We start from the raw sequence: 15,776 nt of genomic DNA on the forward strand, positions 1-15,776 counted from the left end.
GAAATGTGCAAGTGAAACTAAAATTGAAATAGCACAAACCCCTATGACTTTCCCATTTTGCAATCGCAGCACTGAAACTTTAGGGTTCAACTAATAAAAGTGAACAGACAGGAAAAAGGAAGGGTCAGGCTCCAGCCTGGATCCCGTGACAGGACGTACCCTGAGGCCTCTGATGGGAGAGAGGCAGGGAAGTAATTCCTGCTATTTTATAAAAGTGATAATCACTTTTTCCTTAAGCATTTTGAAGTCCTCAGGCAATAGATACTTTGTAATTATGCCCTCAATTAAAAATGTTGAGCCTCTACTATATAACCTAAGAAAATTAGTCCTCTCAGAAGAGAAGTTCCTGTGGTGTTTTCCTTGTTTGAAAGAGTTGGTTAAAGCCATCTTTGAAGGATGTCTATAGTCCTACAGTCCTGATACCTTCAAGGCCCAGAAACCTCTCCCCCACCCACACTTCCGTGCTTGTGTCCTTTTCTCTATTAGTTATTGCAGGCTCTAAGGCATCAAACGCTGACTTCCTGTTCCTCTTTATTGAGCTCAAGAGACTTGGAACTGGTAAGAGGCTTTGAAAGAAAGTACAAAGACAGGAAAACACAGAGTGGAGACAGCTATGACTTTCCAAAGGAAAGCAAATCTTAACAGTGTAGTAACCTTTCAGACTTTCTTCTATCTGTAGCTTACATAAGACAGTGGTTCAGACATGAGGACGGACGAAGAACTAACTGTAAGTCACTGAAGTTGGCAACAGTCCAAACTCAGGTTTGAGCGGGCAGAGGTCGAAGACAGGCATTTTGGATGTTATCATAATCCTGGCTTGTTCTAAACTCTTAATATCTCTAGCCATTTCCTTTTCACCATCCTACAAAGAGACTGAGTGGGTGATGTGTTCTTCTTGGGTGTCACTCTAAGTGCTTTATTAGACCTAAAATGACCTTGAATGAATGCTCTCTGTGTAAAGTCATCCCATGGCCAGTGCCAAGTGCCATGCCACCATTTCACAATACGGAAAAAGAAGGCACACTCATGACTCTTAAGCTCTCATCATTAGGTCCAGGGGCGTCCCTTAATCCAGAAATATGATGCTTTTCCTCTAAATGACCTCAGGCCCTCTGACCCAAGGCCTCAGGTTTTATGATCCTATTACTCAATTCATTAAAACACCATTGTAGTGTATGAATGTTGAAACTCCAATCTCATTGGTCATGCTCTTCACTGAGCACAGGCCTCCCCCTTCTATTCTGTGGTCCTGCACTTTGAATTCAGGGCTCCCTGTCAGCATGGAAAGCACCAGAGTTCCGATATGGCAGCCTCTGGTTATGTTCCACAGAGGAATTTATCATCCACAACCTACTCAAATCCTTCCCCCAACAGCTACCAAAAATTCCCCTGGTGAGAAATGCTATTATGAGAAGGAGTGGCTGTTTTGTGACTCACACTGTTTCATTAAAAAGATTTTTTTTTTTTAAAACAGATTTTCAGTAGAAGAATCCAAAGGTTTTTCCAAAGCTACAGCAAACACAGAACAGCTCATACTATTTCTCAAAGGTCTGCCGCTTCATAGGAGATTCCTATACTTCAAAATACTGGAAACGCTTAGATTTGCTGTCCTTTTATGTTGCACGTAGCCTCTGGGCTGACAGGGGAGGCAGGAAATAGATCAATTAAACACAGCTAACCAGACTGGGCTCATGAGATATTAAGATGGAAAGCAGCTGGTGTGCAAGCCAGCCCTCATCACGGGCCTTAGCCTTGCCAGAGTTATCCAGGGTAACTGGCTGCAATGCCATGAATGTTCGGCCATATCTGACCAGGATTGAGGAAATCTAATAACATATGATATACATGGGTATTTGGTGATGCTTGTTTCAGTAGGGAGTAGCGCTATAAAAAAGTTACTTTGAAAAAGCTGACTTAGATGATATTATACCTTAGAGAGCATTAAAACTGTAACTGATCTAATAGAACAAAATTACAGAAAGCTCATTTGTATATATGGTAGACCAAGTATTTTATTGGTTTAGGTTGGAATCTCAAGGACTCCCTCAAATCTTTGTAGGATTCCCAGAGTACTTGGGTAGGCATCAGGATAAAAGAATCCTAAGAGCTCTTTCTATGGAAAAGCACCTTCTCACCAGGGAAAATGGTTATTTCAGGAAAACAAATGAAAAGATCTCCAAAGAGCTGAAAAATGCATGTAAAATGACCAAACCAGCTGGGGTCTAGGGTCTTGGGTTCACCTCCTACCTCTGTCCCAGATCATCTAGGTGACTCCAGATTTAAGTTTGTCCCACATGCTAACAAATTAACTTTGACCTTAAAAGATACTGTACAGTACGGAGATGACTAATTTCAGAACAACCCTTTGTGAAGCATGGCTTATTTTGAGAACTAAACCTATACTTTGAGAACTAAAGGGACTACCAACAAGCAACTTGGAGCCATGCCATGACAAGTCTAATTCACCAAGATCAAGTTGACTGCATAGCCCTAAATGTAAGCTGAGGCCTCTTCAAAAATTATCCTTCAGAAATTAAGGTATCACCTTATAGCCAAAGTCTGAATAAAGTCTCTCAGCATGGAGCATCAGTTCTTTACTTTGAGCAAAAAATACTCAAATATAACACATATTTAATCATTATTCCAGAGGGAATGACATTTCAGTCACCAGTGTTGGCTATCATAAACAAGGCTTTAAAAATTACTTAACACAACACTAAAGTGTTGATGTTGTGGAGCTCAGAGACATACACTTACAAGACCAAGGAAAACTGTTCCTTATAGTTCCTTGTGGGCATTTGTGGCTGGGGATAAATTTTATGAAGACAGATTACAAAAGTGCTGGATCATACTTCTAGAAAACAATGCTCAGGGTAGGCCCCGTGGCTCAGGTGGTTGCAGCGCCATGCTCCTAATGCAGAGGTCGCTGGTTCGATTCCCACATGGGCCAGTGAGCTGCACCCTCTACAGCTAAGATTGTGAACAACATCTCTCCCTGGAGCTGGGCAGGGGTGAGTAGCCCTCGGAGGTTGGCGTGAGCTGCCGTGGGCTGCTGTGTACTGCTGTGAGTGGTCAGCAGCCATCGTGAGTGGCTGGCAGCCGGGGAGAGACACTGTGAGCGGCCGACCAACGGCCGCAGCCGGGGGAGCGCAAGGCTTATAATACCAGCCTGGGCCAGGGAGCTGTGTCCTACACAACTAGACTGAGAAACAACGGCTTGAATTGGAGTGGGGCGGGGGAGGCGGAACAGTGCTCAGCGACCAGAAAGAAAAGTGGCTCTAGGGATAACAAAAATATTAAAGTCAAAGATACACGTTAAGAGTTTGAAAAACAGTTTTTTGTTTGATATTCTCATTGAGAACACAGAAGACCACTTGTATTAGGACATATGAGGAATTTCTTAGTAGGCACTTAACTGGAACCACAAAGAAAAGATTGCCTGCCCCAACACAGAGCTAGGGTTTTTGAAAGAATGAATAGCGTGAGTGAAGAGTGGAGAGGAAATATCCACTTAGCAGACTCTTGGACAAAACTCTGAATTTGTTTATTCTATAGAGGGTCTGATGAAGAAGGTAAAATCTTCCCCAAGCTGCAATATTTACTCTTAAGGGGTGAGGAAGCAACGATGGCCAGTAACGTACATGAAAAAGGGGTACTATGGAAAGTAACCTGACAGGGTGATCTGATCATAAATTCCTAACTGGGCAGGTCATGATGGGTAGTCATGCCCAGGTGTATAACTTCTTTCGTAAAAGGCTCATCTTTGCCGTAAGCAAGCCCTGTCCGTTTTTTCAGTGCATCTAGTTTAACACGCCTTTGAAATAAAGTAACCACCCTCCAGAGAGCACACAGTCTTGTTAACTATCCTGTAATCCAATCCCCACCTTGCTCTCTCCCATCCTCCTCTAATCTTCATTAGTTCCCTACTTTATTCCAAATGAATAAAAGAGCTGCAAACTGTCATTTCTTGTATTTATCGCACTCTGTTGAGATCCTGCTTCCAGGCATATCCTGTTTGGCTCAAATAAATTTTTATAAAAATTCTCTACAGGTTTGGATGTTCTTACATCTACAAAAAGAACAAAGCAATGCACTTAATAAATACCAGTTGAATAAATGAATGTCTTAGCTGTACAGATCTCCACACACATACAGTCTCACGCTTGTGCGTCAGTAAGAGAAAAGCAGAGAGGTATTTTGTCCATTTAAAATCTGGATTCATGCTGAAATCTTGACTTATCTAGCTACTGACTGGGGGTACATAAAAGAGGATATAACTCAGTAAGCCTTTCTATAGCAAAGCAGCCAAAGGCAGCTGTGTGCCTTAGAAGAAAAACGAGGGAGAAGACAAGCACAGAAGGAAAGTGGACATTGCCACAATTAACTGAGGAGCAACTTCAATTCTCAGGACCAATGCAGACGGGCTTAGGCCTACCTATAGGAGAAAAATGCACAGTTCCATGCAAAAGAAAACCATCAAATAATGAACAATGCTCTTCGGGGTGAAGCCCCCCTCTGGGAACAAATGAAAAGATTTGTATGGATAGTGCTTAGTAAATATCTGCCTGGTTTAGTAATATTAAAAATCAGGCTAATGAATGCACCAAAAAGGCATTCCGAGTTCTTTCTCTGTGTAGGGAGAGACAAGCTACATCCATGGTAGAGTTGAGATTCAGATATAGATGGTATTCTGATTACATTTTCAGAATCATTTGTTACAAATTCAGACTCTTGGGTCTTCTCCTTAGCTCTACTGAATTCTGGGAGTGAGGTTCAGTCATCTGCACTGCAGCCCCCTAGAGAACACTGGGCAGAGTCAAGTTTGAAAACCTTTTGAACCTTTCACAGAAATCAGGAGAGCTCTTCTTTGCCTCCTGATTATAGATCCAAGAGTCCACTATAAATTCTTACAACACGTCTTCTAACTTGGCATTTACAGGGACCCAGTGAATTCCCCTTCCTCTTTATTCCCAACAGAGGAAGGTGGTAGTCTCAATTCTAACAACTCCTGGGAGTTTTCAAGGTAAACAGTCTCAACAGTCTAGAAACTATCCCAGCTACTGCTTTAAGATTAATCTTGGTTCTTTGCTTCATACTTGACGGTTGTTGTTGAGTTTATTAATTCATACCCACAACTCACCCCGTACCCATTCAGCATATCAAAATCAAACTGCTGGATTCAAGTATGAAACTGTGGGCTTATGAGAACATAACATTCAGAACTGAAAACTGCTGGGTCTATGGAGTCCCTTCTCATACTCAAGCCTGTACCCACCAGTAATCACATTTTGATTCATATTACACCATGACAAAGCTTGAAAAAGAAACAGATGGAAATTTATACTCAACCATCATTCTAAAAGACTGGGTTTAAGATTTAGGTTCTGGGTTAAGTTCAAGATTCCAGTACCACTCTCAATAAACCACTGTCATTAAAAACACCCCTATTTGGTAGAAACAGGACCCATTTAAATTATCATCACTTCCCTATGAAGGTTTTTCCAATTTCGAAACTATCAAAATTGAAGTTTAGTTCTAGAATTGGGTTTACTAAAATATTAGTGCCCAGTAAGCTTGGGCTGAATATCCCATTTGTAAAATATAAAGCATGTTCCCTTTCCCAAAAGGAACTAGAGTTGCATTTCTTTGGTTAAGAGTGGGCTGGCTTAGAGCATTCCTTGTGACATATTTGGGGTGTGTCTTTGTTTAGTAGCAAAATGTATACATCCCATAAAACAAACACTTTAAAGAATGAAACCACTGTTTCTTGCAACACCTTTCAAACCCAAATGAGGAAGAGCTAACTATGACCTTCAAGAAACTACCTTCTCTTAAGCGGAACTTTTTTATTTTATAGAAAATAAGTCCTCATGGCTAGAGAACTAAAAACTCTGCTTAAAAAAAAAAAAAATCTTGGGCCGGCCGGGTGGCTCAGGTGGTTGGAGCACCGTGCTCCTAACACCTAGGTCACAGGTTCAATTCCCACATGAGCCAGTGAGCTGCGCCCTCTACAGCTAAGATTGTGAACAACAGCTCTCCCTGGAGCTGGGCTGCCATGAGCAGCCAGTGGTTGGCGTAGCAGTGGTTGGCGTAGCTGCTGCGGGCTGCTGAGCGCTGCCACGGGCTACCATGTGACCAGCGTGAGCTGCCATGAGCGGCCGACCGATTACTGGTGACCGACTGCTGGAGGGGAGCACAAGGTTCATAATATCAGCATGGGCCAGGGAGCTGTGTCCTACACGACTAGACTGAAGAACAACGGCTTGAACCAGAATGGGAGTGGTGGGGGTGGAAGAAGAGGGGAAAAAAATCTTCATTAAGAATAGAACTTTTGCAGGGCAGGGGACCCATCATGCTCTTTGGAAACCACAGAATGCTTTTCCTTCTCCAGAAACCATGTAGAGGACCATTACCTCTAGTACACCTATGGTGAGGCACAAAGACACTTTCTGATCCACTCCAATGGAGTTGGCAATTCTCCCTAATTATTTAAGAATAGAGAAAATTAAATCACTTGAGAACCCTAGAGTGACAGCAAAAAAGAACCCATGAGATATCCTGCTAGCACGTTTAAAGACTTCTGAAGTCACATTCTATTCACCTGTTGATGGCTTGGTGACAACAGAGAACAGTTTAGATTTTTCTGAATATGCATGTGTATATACACATATGACTAACGAATTCGAGTGAAACCCTCAACGACCAGCCATTTTATAGTAGGACCCAGAAAACAGGAAACCCTCTTCCTTCCAACATGGTGGATCCTCTGTTTTTCCCCCACATCTAGAAATCCATATTCTGAGATACAAAGGACATTATTAGGAGTTAAACACCTTACAGCAGAAACTTACATTTTAATGTAGAAAGGGACTCTCTAACTCCGATCCTATAAAGCAGCTTTTCTCAATGGCATTCATTATTATGAACAGCCCATCAATGCACTAGGTCAGATTTCAGTAGAGAGCACTACCTTCCATTTTGGGGAAACAGTTCACAGTTCTAAATCTCTCTGCCCAGCAAATTCTGAGATGAGAGAAGGCAGAGAACTAGAGGAAAAGTGTCCCTATAGGAACACCAGTTTCCAGTTGTATGTTATTTGGCTTTTCTAAATACTACCTCAGGAGACCCAGCAGGGTAAGCAGAACAGGTATTATCTCCATCACATAGGTGGAGGAGAAAAAAAAAAGGTGACTCTGAGGCTAAACGACTCATTTGCCCACGGCCACAAATCAGATAGTTACTTAGTAGCCCAACTAGGAGATGAGCCTCATCCTCTGACTCACAGTACAATTTCCAGGACCCTACAGCTTCCTTTTGTTTTAGGATGAGAGGGAGCAGACTAATGATTCAGAGCCCAGGTTCTGACACTTGCCAATCCCAGCTCCATCACCTATTAGCTATCTGACCTGTGTGGGTTCCTTAATCTCCCCTCTAAACCTCCGTTTTCTCACCTGTAAAATGAGAATAAAAAGTCTTACCTCCTAGAGTTATAATTAGGATTAAATGAGACGATGGACACAAGACACTCAAATGTATTCACTCAACAAGTATTTGTGCCAGGCACACACAATGCAAGTTACAATAGTGATCACGAGGCACAATCCTGCTCTCACGGAGCTTAAAATGTAGTCAAACTAAACAGAAAAAGTAAACATGAATCAGATGCTTATGAAGTATACGTGCTATTAAGGTAACAGGAGAGTGACTGGAGAGATTAACAGGAGGGAGCCAAGTTTTAAGAGTGGGCTCTGAAGAGAAATTGAAGTTGAACCCTAAAGGATCAGAAAGAGCTATCCATGTACAGAATTAAAGGAAAAGCATTCCAGGCATAGGGAACAGGGCGTGAGAGGGTCACAGACCAAGAAAGTGTAAGAACCAAGAGAAGACAAATGTGACTGCTGTGTATCCTCACAGGATTTGGGAAACAACTTTTACAGGCTGGCTGCCGAGAATTACACATCTATTTTTAAAATAACAAAGTTGAGGCTCAAGAGAGATGTGTCTGGCCCAAGGTCACAGAAACTTAGAGGAGGAGCTGGGACCCCTGGATTCCACCTCCTGATACATCAGCTCACTCCCTTTAAGGAAGCCTCCTGCACACTGAATTCCCCCCTTATTTCACTGACAACTATTTTCTGTGCCCATGACGAGTTCCAAAGCACGTGGAAAACACAAGCAAGAGCATGGCATCGACTTCCAGGCATCTAGTTAATTGTGCACCAAAATCTAAGCTTATCCTTCTATTTTCACGACACAAGAGCAAAAACTGCTCAGACCTTATTCAAAGGCTCTAGAATGGAAGTAAGTTTCTCTTTTTACAGCAATGAACAAGAGAGGAAAGGGATGTTCTGAGAGGAAGATCCCTTGGCCTGTTCCAGAAAGGTAGATAGAACCACCACTGCAGAAGAGCAGAAATATGAAAGTTCATCTCAAATGAACTGCATAGGAAAAACTAATTACTTTAATTGAATGAAAGAACGAATTCTTAAAGCAGTAGTTCTCAATCAAGGTGGATTCCCCCTCCCCCACCAAGAGCATTTGGAAATTTGTAGGGGCATTTAGTAGACAGGGCCAAGTATGCTTAATGTATTGCAAAAGGACAGGATGGTCCTGTAAAGAATGTTATTGCCCAAAATAATAATAGCAGCCCCCAACACATGCTTTAATATTAATCCCTTGCTCCAACTTTTCCAGTATTCCCATGATTCAGTGGCTATTAACGGCTATTGGCTCCCTCCCGTTAATCTCTCCTATCACTCACCTGTTACCTTAATAGCACACTCCCTACCCTCACAATTGGATGAAGAAAAAAAAATTAAACTATGGTTTCACAGTTGTGGAATCTGAAATTTTGGAATCAACTTGTAAGCTCACAACTCCAGCATGAAGCCTGGTGGTGGAATAAGGAAAAAGAAGTTTCTAGTAAGAGACAGGCAAGAAATTTTAGCAAACCGGAAACTCCTTCTCTAGACAAGCCTCTGTAAGATTACATTTGTCTTGCGACACAAAATTCTGTGATTTTAGAGAATCTTCTCATAGTGCTTTTCGGTTTAAAATAAGATACTAATGGCAGTTTTTAAAAAAACTTAACCGCAATCATCTCACAAATTTAGCTGACTCTTTCTGGACCAAATTTTATAAGAAAGATTATTAATTTCAAGGTGCCTAAGGCTGATCAAATGTCTAAAAGTGTCAAAGATAGTCATGCCTTGTATCTCATTCAGGGCAGTCTGGTGCAGGTCAGAGAATCAGCAATATCTAGAGGCTTGTTTAGGGATTAAAATACCATCCCAGCAAATCAAAAGCCACTTTCAAGTGTTACCTGAAATCAGTCACTACTCCCCTCCCCGCAAAAAAAAATTATTTCACAAATTAAAAGTTTATAGAATTGAAAAAAATCCAGACTATTTCCAGAAATAAAAGCCAATTAGTAAATAGTGGCCCCACACCCCTTTTGACCAATTTTCTAGAAGCCTAACCTGGCCTCTCAGGTTAGCTGAGCAGACAGACCTGTTTTCCTCCAGAAGCTCCTGCCAGGCAGAGCCTGGGAAATCCTCCTCCAGCTTTTTGCTGGCCTGTCACCAGAAGTTCACAACATGAATTCATCCAGATTCTTTGAATCCTCCTCCTCTCCTGTCATGTACCAACAGCCTGGCAATAAAATTCCACCTCTCCGTCACAAAAAGATACCAATTACCAGGAAGACCAAGTTCTTAGCATGAAGGGGAAGAAAAAAGATGGAGGGATGTTAGAGTCATTGAGCCAAGCCTAATGCATGCAGCACGGGCGACCAGAACCCTAGTCCTGCAAAGCCTTGGAAGGAGGCTCCCTGGCTGGGCCCTCCATCAGCAGGCCACACCTGTCTATGCCAGCAGCCTGCTGGCTGCTCCATTTTAAACAATTCAAACATCTCTCCAGCAGGGTGGCAAAATTGAGCAACCCTCTCTACCTGCAAGAGTGAGAGCCCTAATCCAACCACCACTTGCCCCCAATTTTATTTCTTTTCACACTCTTTGTTTGGGAGACACCGCTTGGTCAAACTGGATCTCTCTGTAAAGGTGAGGTAGGCACAATGCTGCAGTGACAGAAAGGAAGCACCGAGGCCGACCTGCTTTAAGCCAGGCCAGACTTCTTCTCTGAGGATGGCAATGCCAATAAGTGGGACTTCAGTAGGCATGTTTCACTCTCCACAAGTGAACCAACGCCTGAAGTCTTAAAACGCCCAGCTCCACAGCCTCGCAGAAAGCCTCTTTTCTGGAGGGTCGGTATCCCTATCTTCCCTGGACTTGGGAAACCCAGGGAAGGCAGACGGATTCAGGTCGTGCACTCCACATCCAAACCTTCGCACGCGCGCCAAGGTTTTGAGCGCCCAAGTGCGCCCTCCCTTGCACTCCACCCCCCAAGGCCTCCAGCATCCGCGGACTCACCACTGTGCGAGCTGAACCACCTGGGTGCGATGTGCAGAGGTAGAGCATCCGCCAGCGAGGCTCGGGAACCCAGGTACAGCATCCCGTCTCTATGGTGACCGCCGCCCGTCTCCTGGTAACCATTGCCATGGGCATAGGTGGACTCAGACGCGGACCCTCCGCCGCCTGGCGCCCTCTCGGAGTCGCCGGTCCCCCGGGAGGCGGGGGTGTAGAGGCCAAAGGGTACCCCTCCGGCCGTGCTGGGGTCCATGCCCATGCCCGCCACGGAGCTGACCGAGCGGCTGCGCAGCCCCATGGCTCCACCGCCCGCCCGGTAGTGCCCAAAGTGGGGCGCCCCTCCCGGCGGGGGCACGGCGCTGTCATCGGTGGAGACCCCAGGGAAGGGGCCTCGGGAACGGGCCGCCGTGCTCTGCTTGCCCCCCATACTCGCCCGGGCCCCGGTGGGGCGGGAACCTGGAGGCCGAGACCCTCCCCCACTTCTCAGCAGCGAGTGGAGGGCTGGGCGAGCATAAAGGGGGAGGGAGTCAAAAAGGAGACCGGGAGAGGAAAAAGGGGGAAAAAAAGAAAAGAAAATCCGCGGGGCGGAAGAGGAAGGCGGGCGGGGATCCCAAACTAAGAATTTAAAACGATCCAAGCCAAACGCATGTTTCCCTTCAAGGTCCAAAGAGGCGCAGTCCGGCGCGAGCTCGGCGCGCCACAGGCCGCCCCCGGGCTCCCGAAAGCCGGGGGAGCCGCAGGGAAGGAAGGAGGGAGGCGGCAAGCGAGCTCGAGGAGGCGCCGAAGGAGGCCGCCCGCCCGACAGGAGGAAGCGGAGGAGGGCTGGGGGCGCCGGGCGCGTCCCCCACCTCAGGACGCCGCGACCATGGACGGCGGCCCGGACCCTTCAGGCCTCGGGCGAGCTGCAGCGCTCGGCGGCCAGGCCGAGCTCGGGAAACCGCGGTCGCGTCGCGTCGCGATCTCGCACCAGCCGCCACCGACCCCGCCAGCCGTGCCGCCCTGCTGGGTCCCGGGCTGCGCTCGCCGGCGCTCCTCGCCGCCGTGGAGACAATGGAGGGCGGCAGAGCGCAGGCGCGGCCCGCGCCCCCTCCCCCTCACCCCCCCCCCCGCCGGCTTAACCCCTTCGCGGCCCCTGCGGCGCCCAGCTGCTGACGCCCTGGAGGCCCCCACCCACACAGCCCCCGCGGGCCAGTGGCCTGAGGCACGGGGTATCACGAACTGAAGCAACGCCTTTTTCAAAGCAAGCACCCTTTAAGTCCCTCAAAGTGGCTAATAATTATGGGGGAACCACCTAAGGGGGAGGGGCGGCTATGGCCCAAATGGGTGGGAAGGAAACACAAGAAAGGCTGAAGATTTCTCAAAAACGCCTACCTGGCTCTGAGGGTCACTAGTCAAGCTCCGCTCCCAGCACAAATTTGCCCCCACAGCACCCTCTGGTGGACACGCTGTCCGTTCTTTCTGAGATTCCCCGTCCAAGGACCCTAAGATCAGGAAGCTTAGCGTTTGGGGGACTTTTAGCTGTTTGGGGATAAACAGTCAGTGCACTGGGGTACTTGTGATTCCGGATTTTGCTGGCAGTAGATCAGAACTTCCTATTTGAGGCTAAAGCGAATGAGTAGATACCTTAGCTAAAATGTGATCCTGAAAATCATTAGTTGTACCATAAAAGGTAAAAAGATATAGATATGGAAATGGAAAAATGCAGCTAGACCTAATGATTTTAGAAACTCCCTTGTTCAAGGTGGGTCCCCTCCTGCTTAGTTTACCTTTTATCCTGGCATACACCACAGGACGTGGGACAAAGTGAGTACTCAATAAATATTTGTTGATCAAGTCTTCATTTTGCAATATGTCCCTCTCACATAGTCTCATTCATTCATTCATTCATTCATTCATTCACTATTTTTCAAGCACTGAGTGCTGGCTGTGAGCATCACCCAGTCCCTGGCCTAACTGACTTCCAAATCAAGGAGCCAAAAACAGTGTGGTCAAAAAAGGGGCACTGTAATACATCTAATAAAAAGTAACGTCACAGGGTGATCTGATCATAAATTCCTAAATGGGCAGGTCATGGTGGGTAGTCACACCCCAGGCATACAACTTTTTTAGTAAAGGGTTTGTTTTTGCCTTAAGCAAGGCTTGTCCATTGTTTTTGTGCATCTAGGTTAACACACCTTTGAAATACCTTTTTCAGACTCTTGAAGGGAGCACACAACCACGCTCAAGGGAGCATATAATCTTGTTAACTATGCTGTACCTTGCTTTCTCCCACCTCCATGTGCTCTATGTTCCCCCCTTAATTCCAAATGTATAAAAGAAGTTGCAAAACTGCCATTTGAGAACTTGCTTCCCAACAATTGTTGTCAGTTTGACTCAAATTAACTCTTATAAAAATTCTGTACAGGTTTGGACATTTCTTATGTTGACAAGGGTGTAGAGCAATAGTGAAAGAAAACCAGAAAAAGAAGGGCTAGTCTGTCAGAGGTGTCGATTGTCCCAGTAGACCAGCTTGGAAAGAAACAGGAGGAGGACTATTTGCAAACATGGAGTGCTTGGGAGTGAGCAAACAGAAGAGAAGGAAGCGTCCTGGAGGAGAAATGAATGTAGGAAAAAAACAAAATGTTCCAATACCCAAGAAATTATCTGTAAGTGCCTAACAGGAATTTGTGCACACCTAAGATCCAAATGAGTGATCTAAAGAAAAACAAGAAAGTTTGAATTTAACGCAATTTCCATCCTGAAGAATGGCTTTGGTAACAGAAGAGGGGTAGTTCAGTACTGTGCACAAAAAAGAATACCAGAGCTCTTGACAGATCTCTATTGAGGAGATAAATACACAGTAAGTATTGTAACCATCTAAGTAGCTTTTGATTTACCTATTCATTCAACACTTTTTTAGTGTATTGAACAAAATATGAATAGCTAATAAATGCCAGGCACTGTACTAGGTTCTGGGACACAGTGGTGAGCCAGACAAATGGAGTCCATGTTCTCACAGAGCTTCAGAAGAACCACTTCATACCCACTAGGATGGCTACATCAAAGAGAACAATAAAAAGTGTTGCTGAGATGTGCAGAAATCAGAAACCTTATACCTTGCTGGTGGGAATGTAAAATGGTTCACCTGTTGTGGAAAACAACAGTCTGGCAGTTCCTCAAAAAATTAAACATAGAATTATCATGTGACCCAGCAATTCCACTCCTAGGTATATTTCCAAAAGAAATGAAAACATATGTCCACAGAAAAGGTTGTACATGAATGTTTACAGAAGCATTATTCAAAATAGCTGAAAAGTGGAAACAACCCAAATGTCTATTAGCTGATGAACGAATAAAGCAAATATGGTATATCCATACCATGGACTATTATTCAGCCATAAAAAGAAATGAATTGCTGATATGTGCTACAACATGGATGAAACTTGAAAACATTATACTAAGCAAAAGAAGCCAATCACAAAACACAAAAGACCACATATTCAGTTATATGAAATGCACAGAGTAGACAAATCCATTGAGATAGAAAGGTTAATGGTTGCCAGGACCTGGGGGAGGGGAGAACGGAGAATGACTGCTAATGGGTTTCTTTTTTGGAGTGGTGAAAATATTCTGGAATTAGATGATAGTGAAGGTTGTGCAACCTTGTGAATATGCTAAAAAACCACTGAATTATACACTTAAAAGGGTGAATTTATGGTATATGAATTACAGTGCATATATATATATATATATATATATATATATATATATATATATATATTATAGTATTGAAGCTGGCAGTGACAATATAATAAGCCTAAAACAGTCCCTGGCATGTGGTTGGCACTAAATAAATATTTGTCAAATGAATGAATGAATGACTAAGTGCTATGAAAGTAAAACTACTGTGAGAGCGAAAGAGCTTGGTGCCGATGAAAGGAGACAGGTACAAATACAGTGATTCTAAGCCAAGATCTTGTTAAAAAAACAAATACAACCAAGTAAATTTGAAGATCTGATTGGCTTTCTTAAACAATTCATGAATCAGGCAGCATCGCATCTAGGAAATAGGACATTCCCATGAGTTGTACAAAATGAAAGACTTTTATAAGCAGAAAGAGGGTGGGACTAAGAAATTAAAAAGTGGGGCTGGCCTGGTGGCTCAGGTGGTTGGAGCTCCATGCTCCTAACTCCGAAGGCTGCCTGTTCGATTCCCACATGGGCCAGTGGGCTCTCAACCTCAAGGTTGCCACTTCAATTCCTCGAGTCCCCCAAAGGATGGTGGGTTCCGCCCTCTGCAACTAAGATTGAACATGGCACCTTGAGCTGAGCTGCTGCTGAGCTCCCGGATGGCTCAGTTGGTTGGAGCATGGTCCTCTCAACCACAAGGTTGCTGGTTCGACTCCCACAAGGGATGGTGGGTTGCGCCCCTGGCAACTAGCAATGGGAACTGGACCTGGAGCTGAGCTGCACCCTCCACTACTAAGACTGAAAGGACAACAGTTTGAAGCTGAACGGCACCCTTCACAACTAAGATTGAAAGGACAACAACTTGACTTGGAAAAAAGGCCTGGAAGTACACACTGTTCCCCAATAAAGTTCTGTTCCCCTTCCCCAATAAAATCTTTAAAAAAAAAAAAAAAATTAAAAAGTGGGTTATTTCAGGCAAGGACACCTTTCTTTAGGGGGAGGTAGGGGGTCTTTTCAGGCAGATTACCTCACTAGTGTTGATCAGGAAGTTCCAGACTGATTGATTAAGTGATGTTCTGGGAGAGGTTGAAACTGCGATTAGAATCAGGTATTAAATCTAGGTTTGGTGTAATAAGCTTTCAGCAGGAGTCCTGCCACTTTGGGCCTGGGGTTTTCTGTTTGACACTTGAAAAGACGAGTTGGAGATTAGCCAGAGAATAGGGTGAGAGGCGTGAACTGTGTTTCAAGAAGAGAAAAATGTTCCAAACAAAGGGAACAGCATGTTCAAAGGCCTGGAGAACACGGCATCTTCAGGGAACTGAAGGATGCAATAGAGTTCCAATGAAAGGAAGTGGGAACCAAAGATGAAGCTGGTCCTCAGGGCAGCTGGTTCAATTCCCACATGGGCCAGTGAGATACACCCTCCACAACTAGATTGAAAACAACGACTTGACTTGGAGCTGATAGGTCCTGGAAAAACACACTGTTCCCCAATATTCCCCAATAAAAATTAAAAACAACAACAATAATGACCAATGATTAATGAGCACTGAAGATGCTAAGACTTGCAAAATTCAGAAACTTCCCTCTTCCCCAAATAAAGATCTATATTTTTCTTAGCTTATATATTCATAAAGATACTGGATAGAAACACGAAAGAGCATAATGTAGTCCCCTGGGGAG

General features: G+C 44.5%; 1 protein-coding gene across 6 annotated transcripts in view; it reads right to left on the reverse strand.

Annotated features, from left to right (window-relative positions):
• The window catches only part of ZNRF1 (zinc and ring finger 1), a 95,373-nt gene extending 83,900 nt beyond the window's left edge, over positions 1-11,473 (reverse strand). For all 6 annotated transcript variants that reach the window (XM_019710556.3, XM_088800235.1, XM_019710539.3 and 3 more), the window contains exon 1: positions 10,428-11,473. In XM_019710556.3, the coding sequence (XP_019566115.1) occupies positions 10,428-10,851 (424 nt within the window). In that variant the 5' untranslated portion in view covers positions 10,852-11,473. The remainder of the gene's footprint in view (positions 1-10,427) is intronic.
• Between the last annotated feature and the right edge of the window lie 4,303 nt (positions 11,474-15,776).

The sequence above is a fragment of the Rhinolophus sinicus genome, chromosome 8 (assembly GCF_057876585.1).
Source record: "Rhinolophus sinicus isolate RSI-liver-muscle chromosome 8, RSI-T2T, whole genome shotgun sequence".
Taxonomy (NCBI): domain Eukaryota; kingdom Metazoa; phylum Chordata; class Mammalia; order Chiroptera; family Rhinolophidae; genus Rhinolophus; species Rhinolophus sinicus.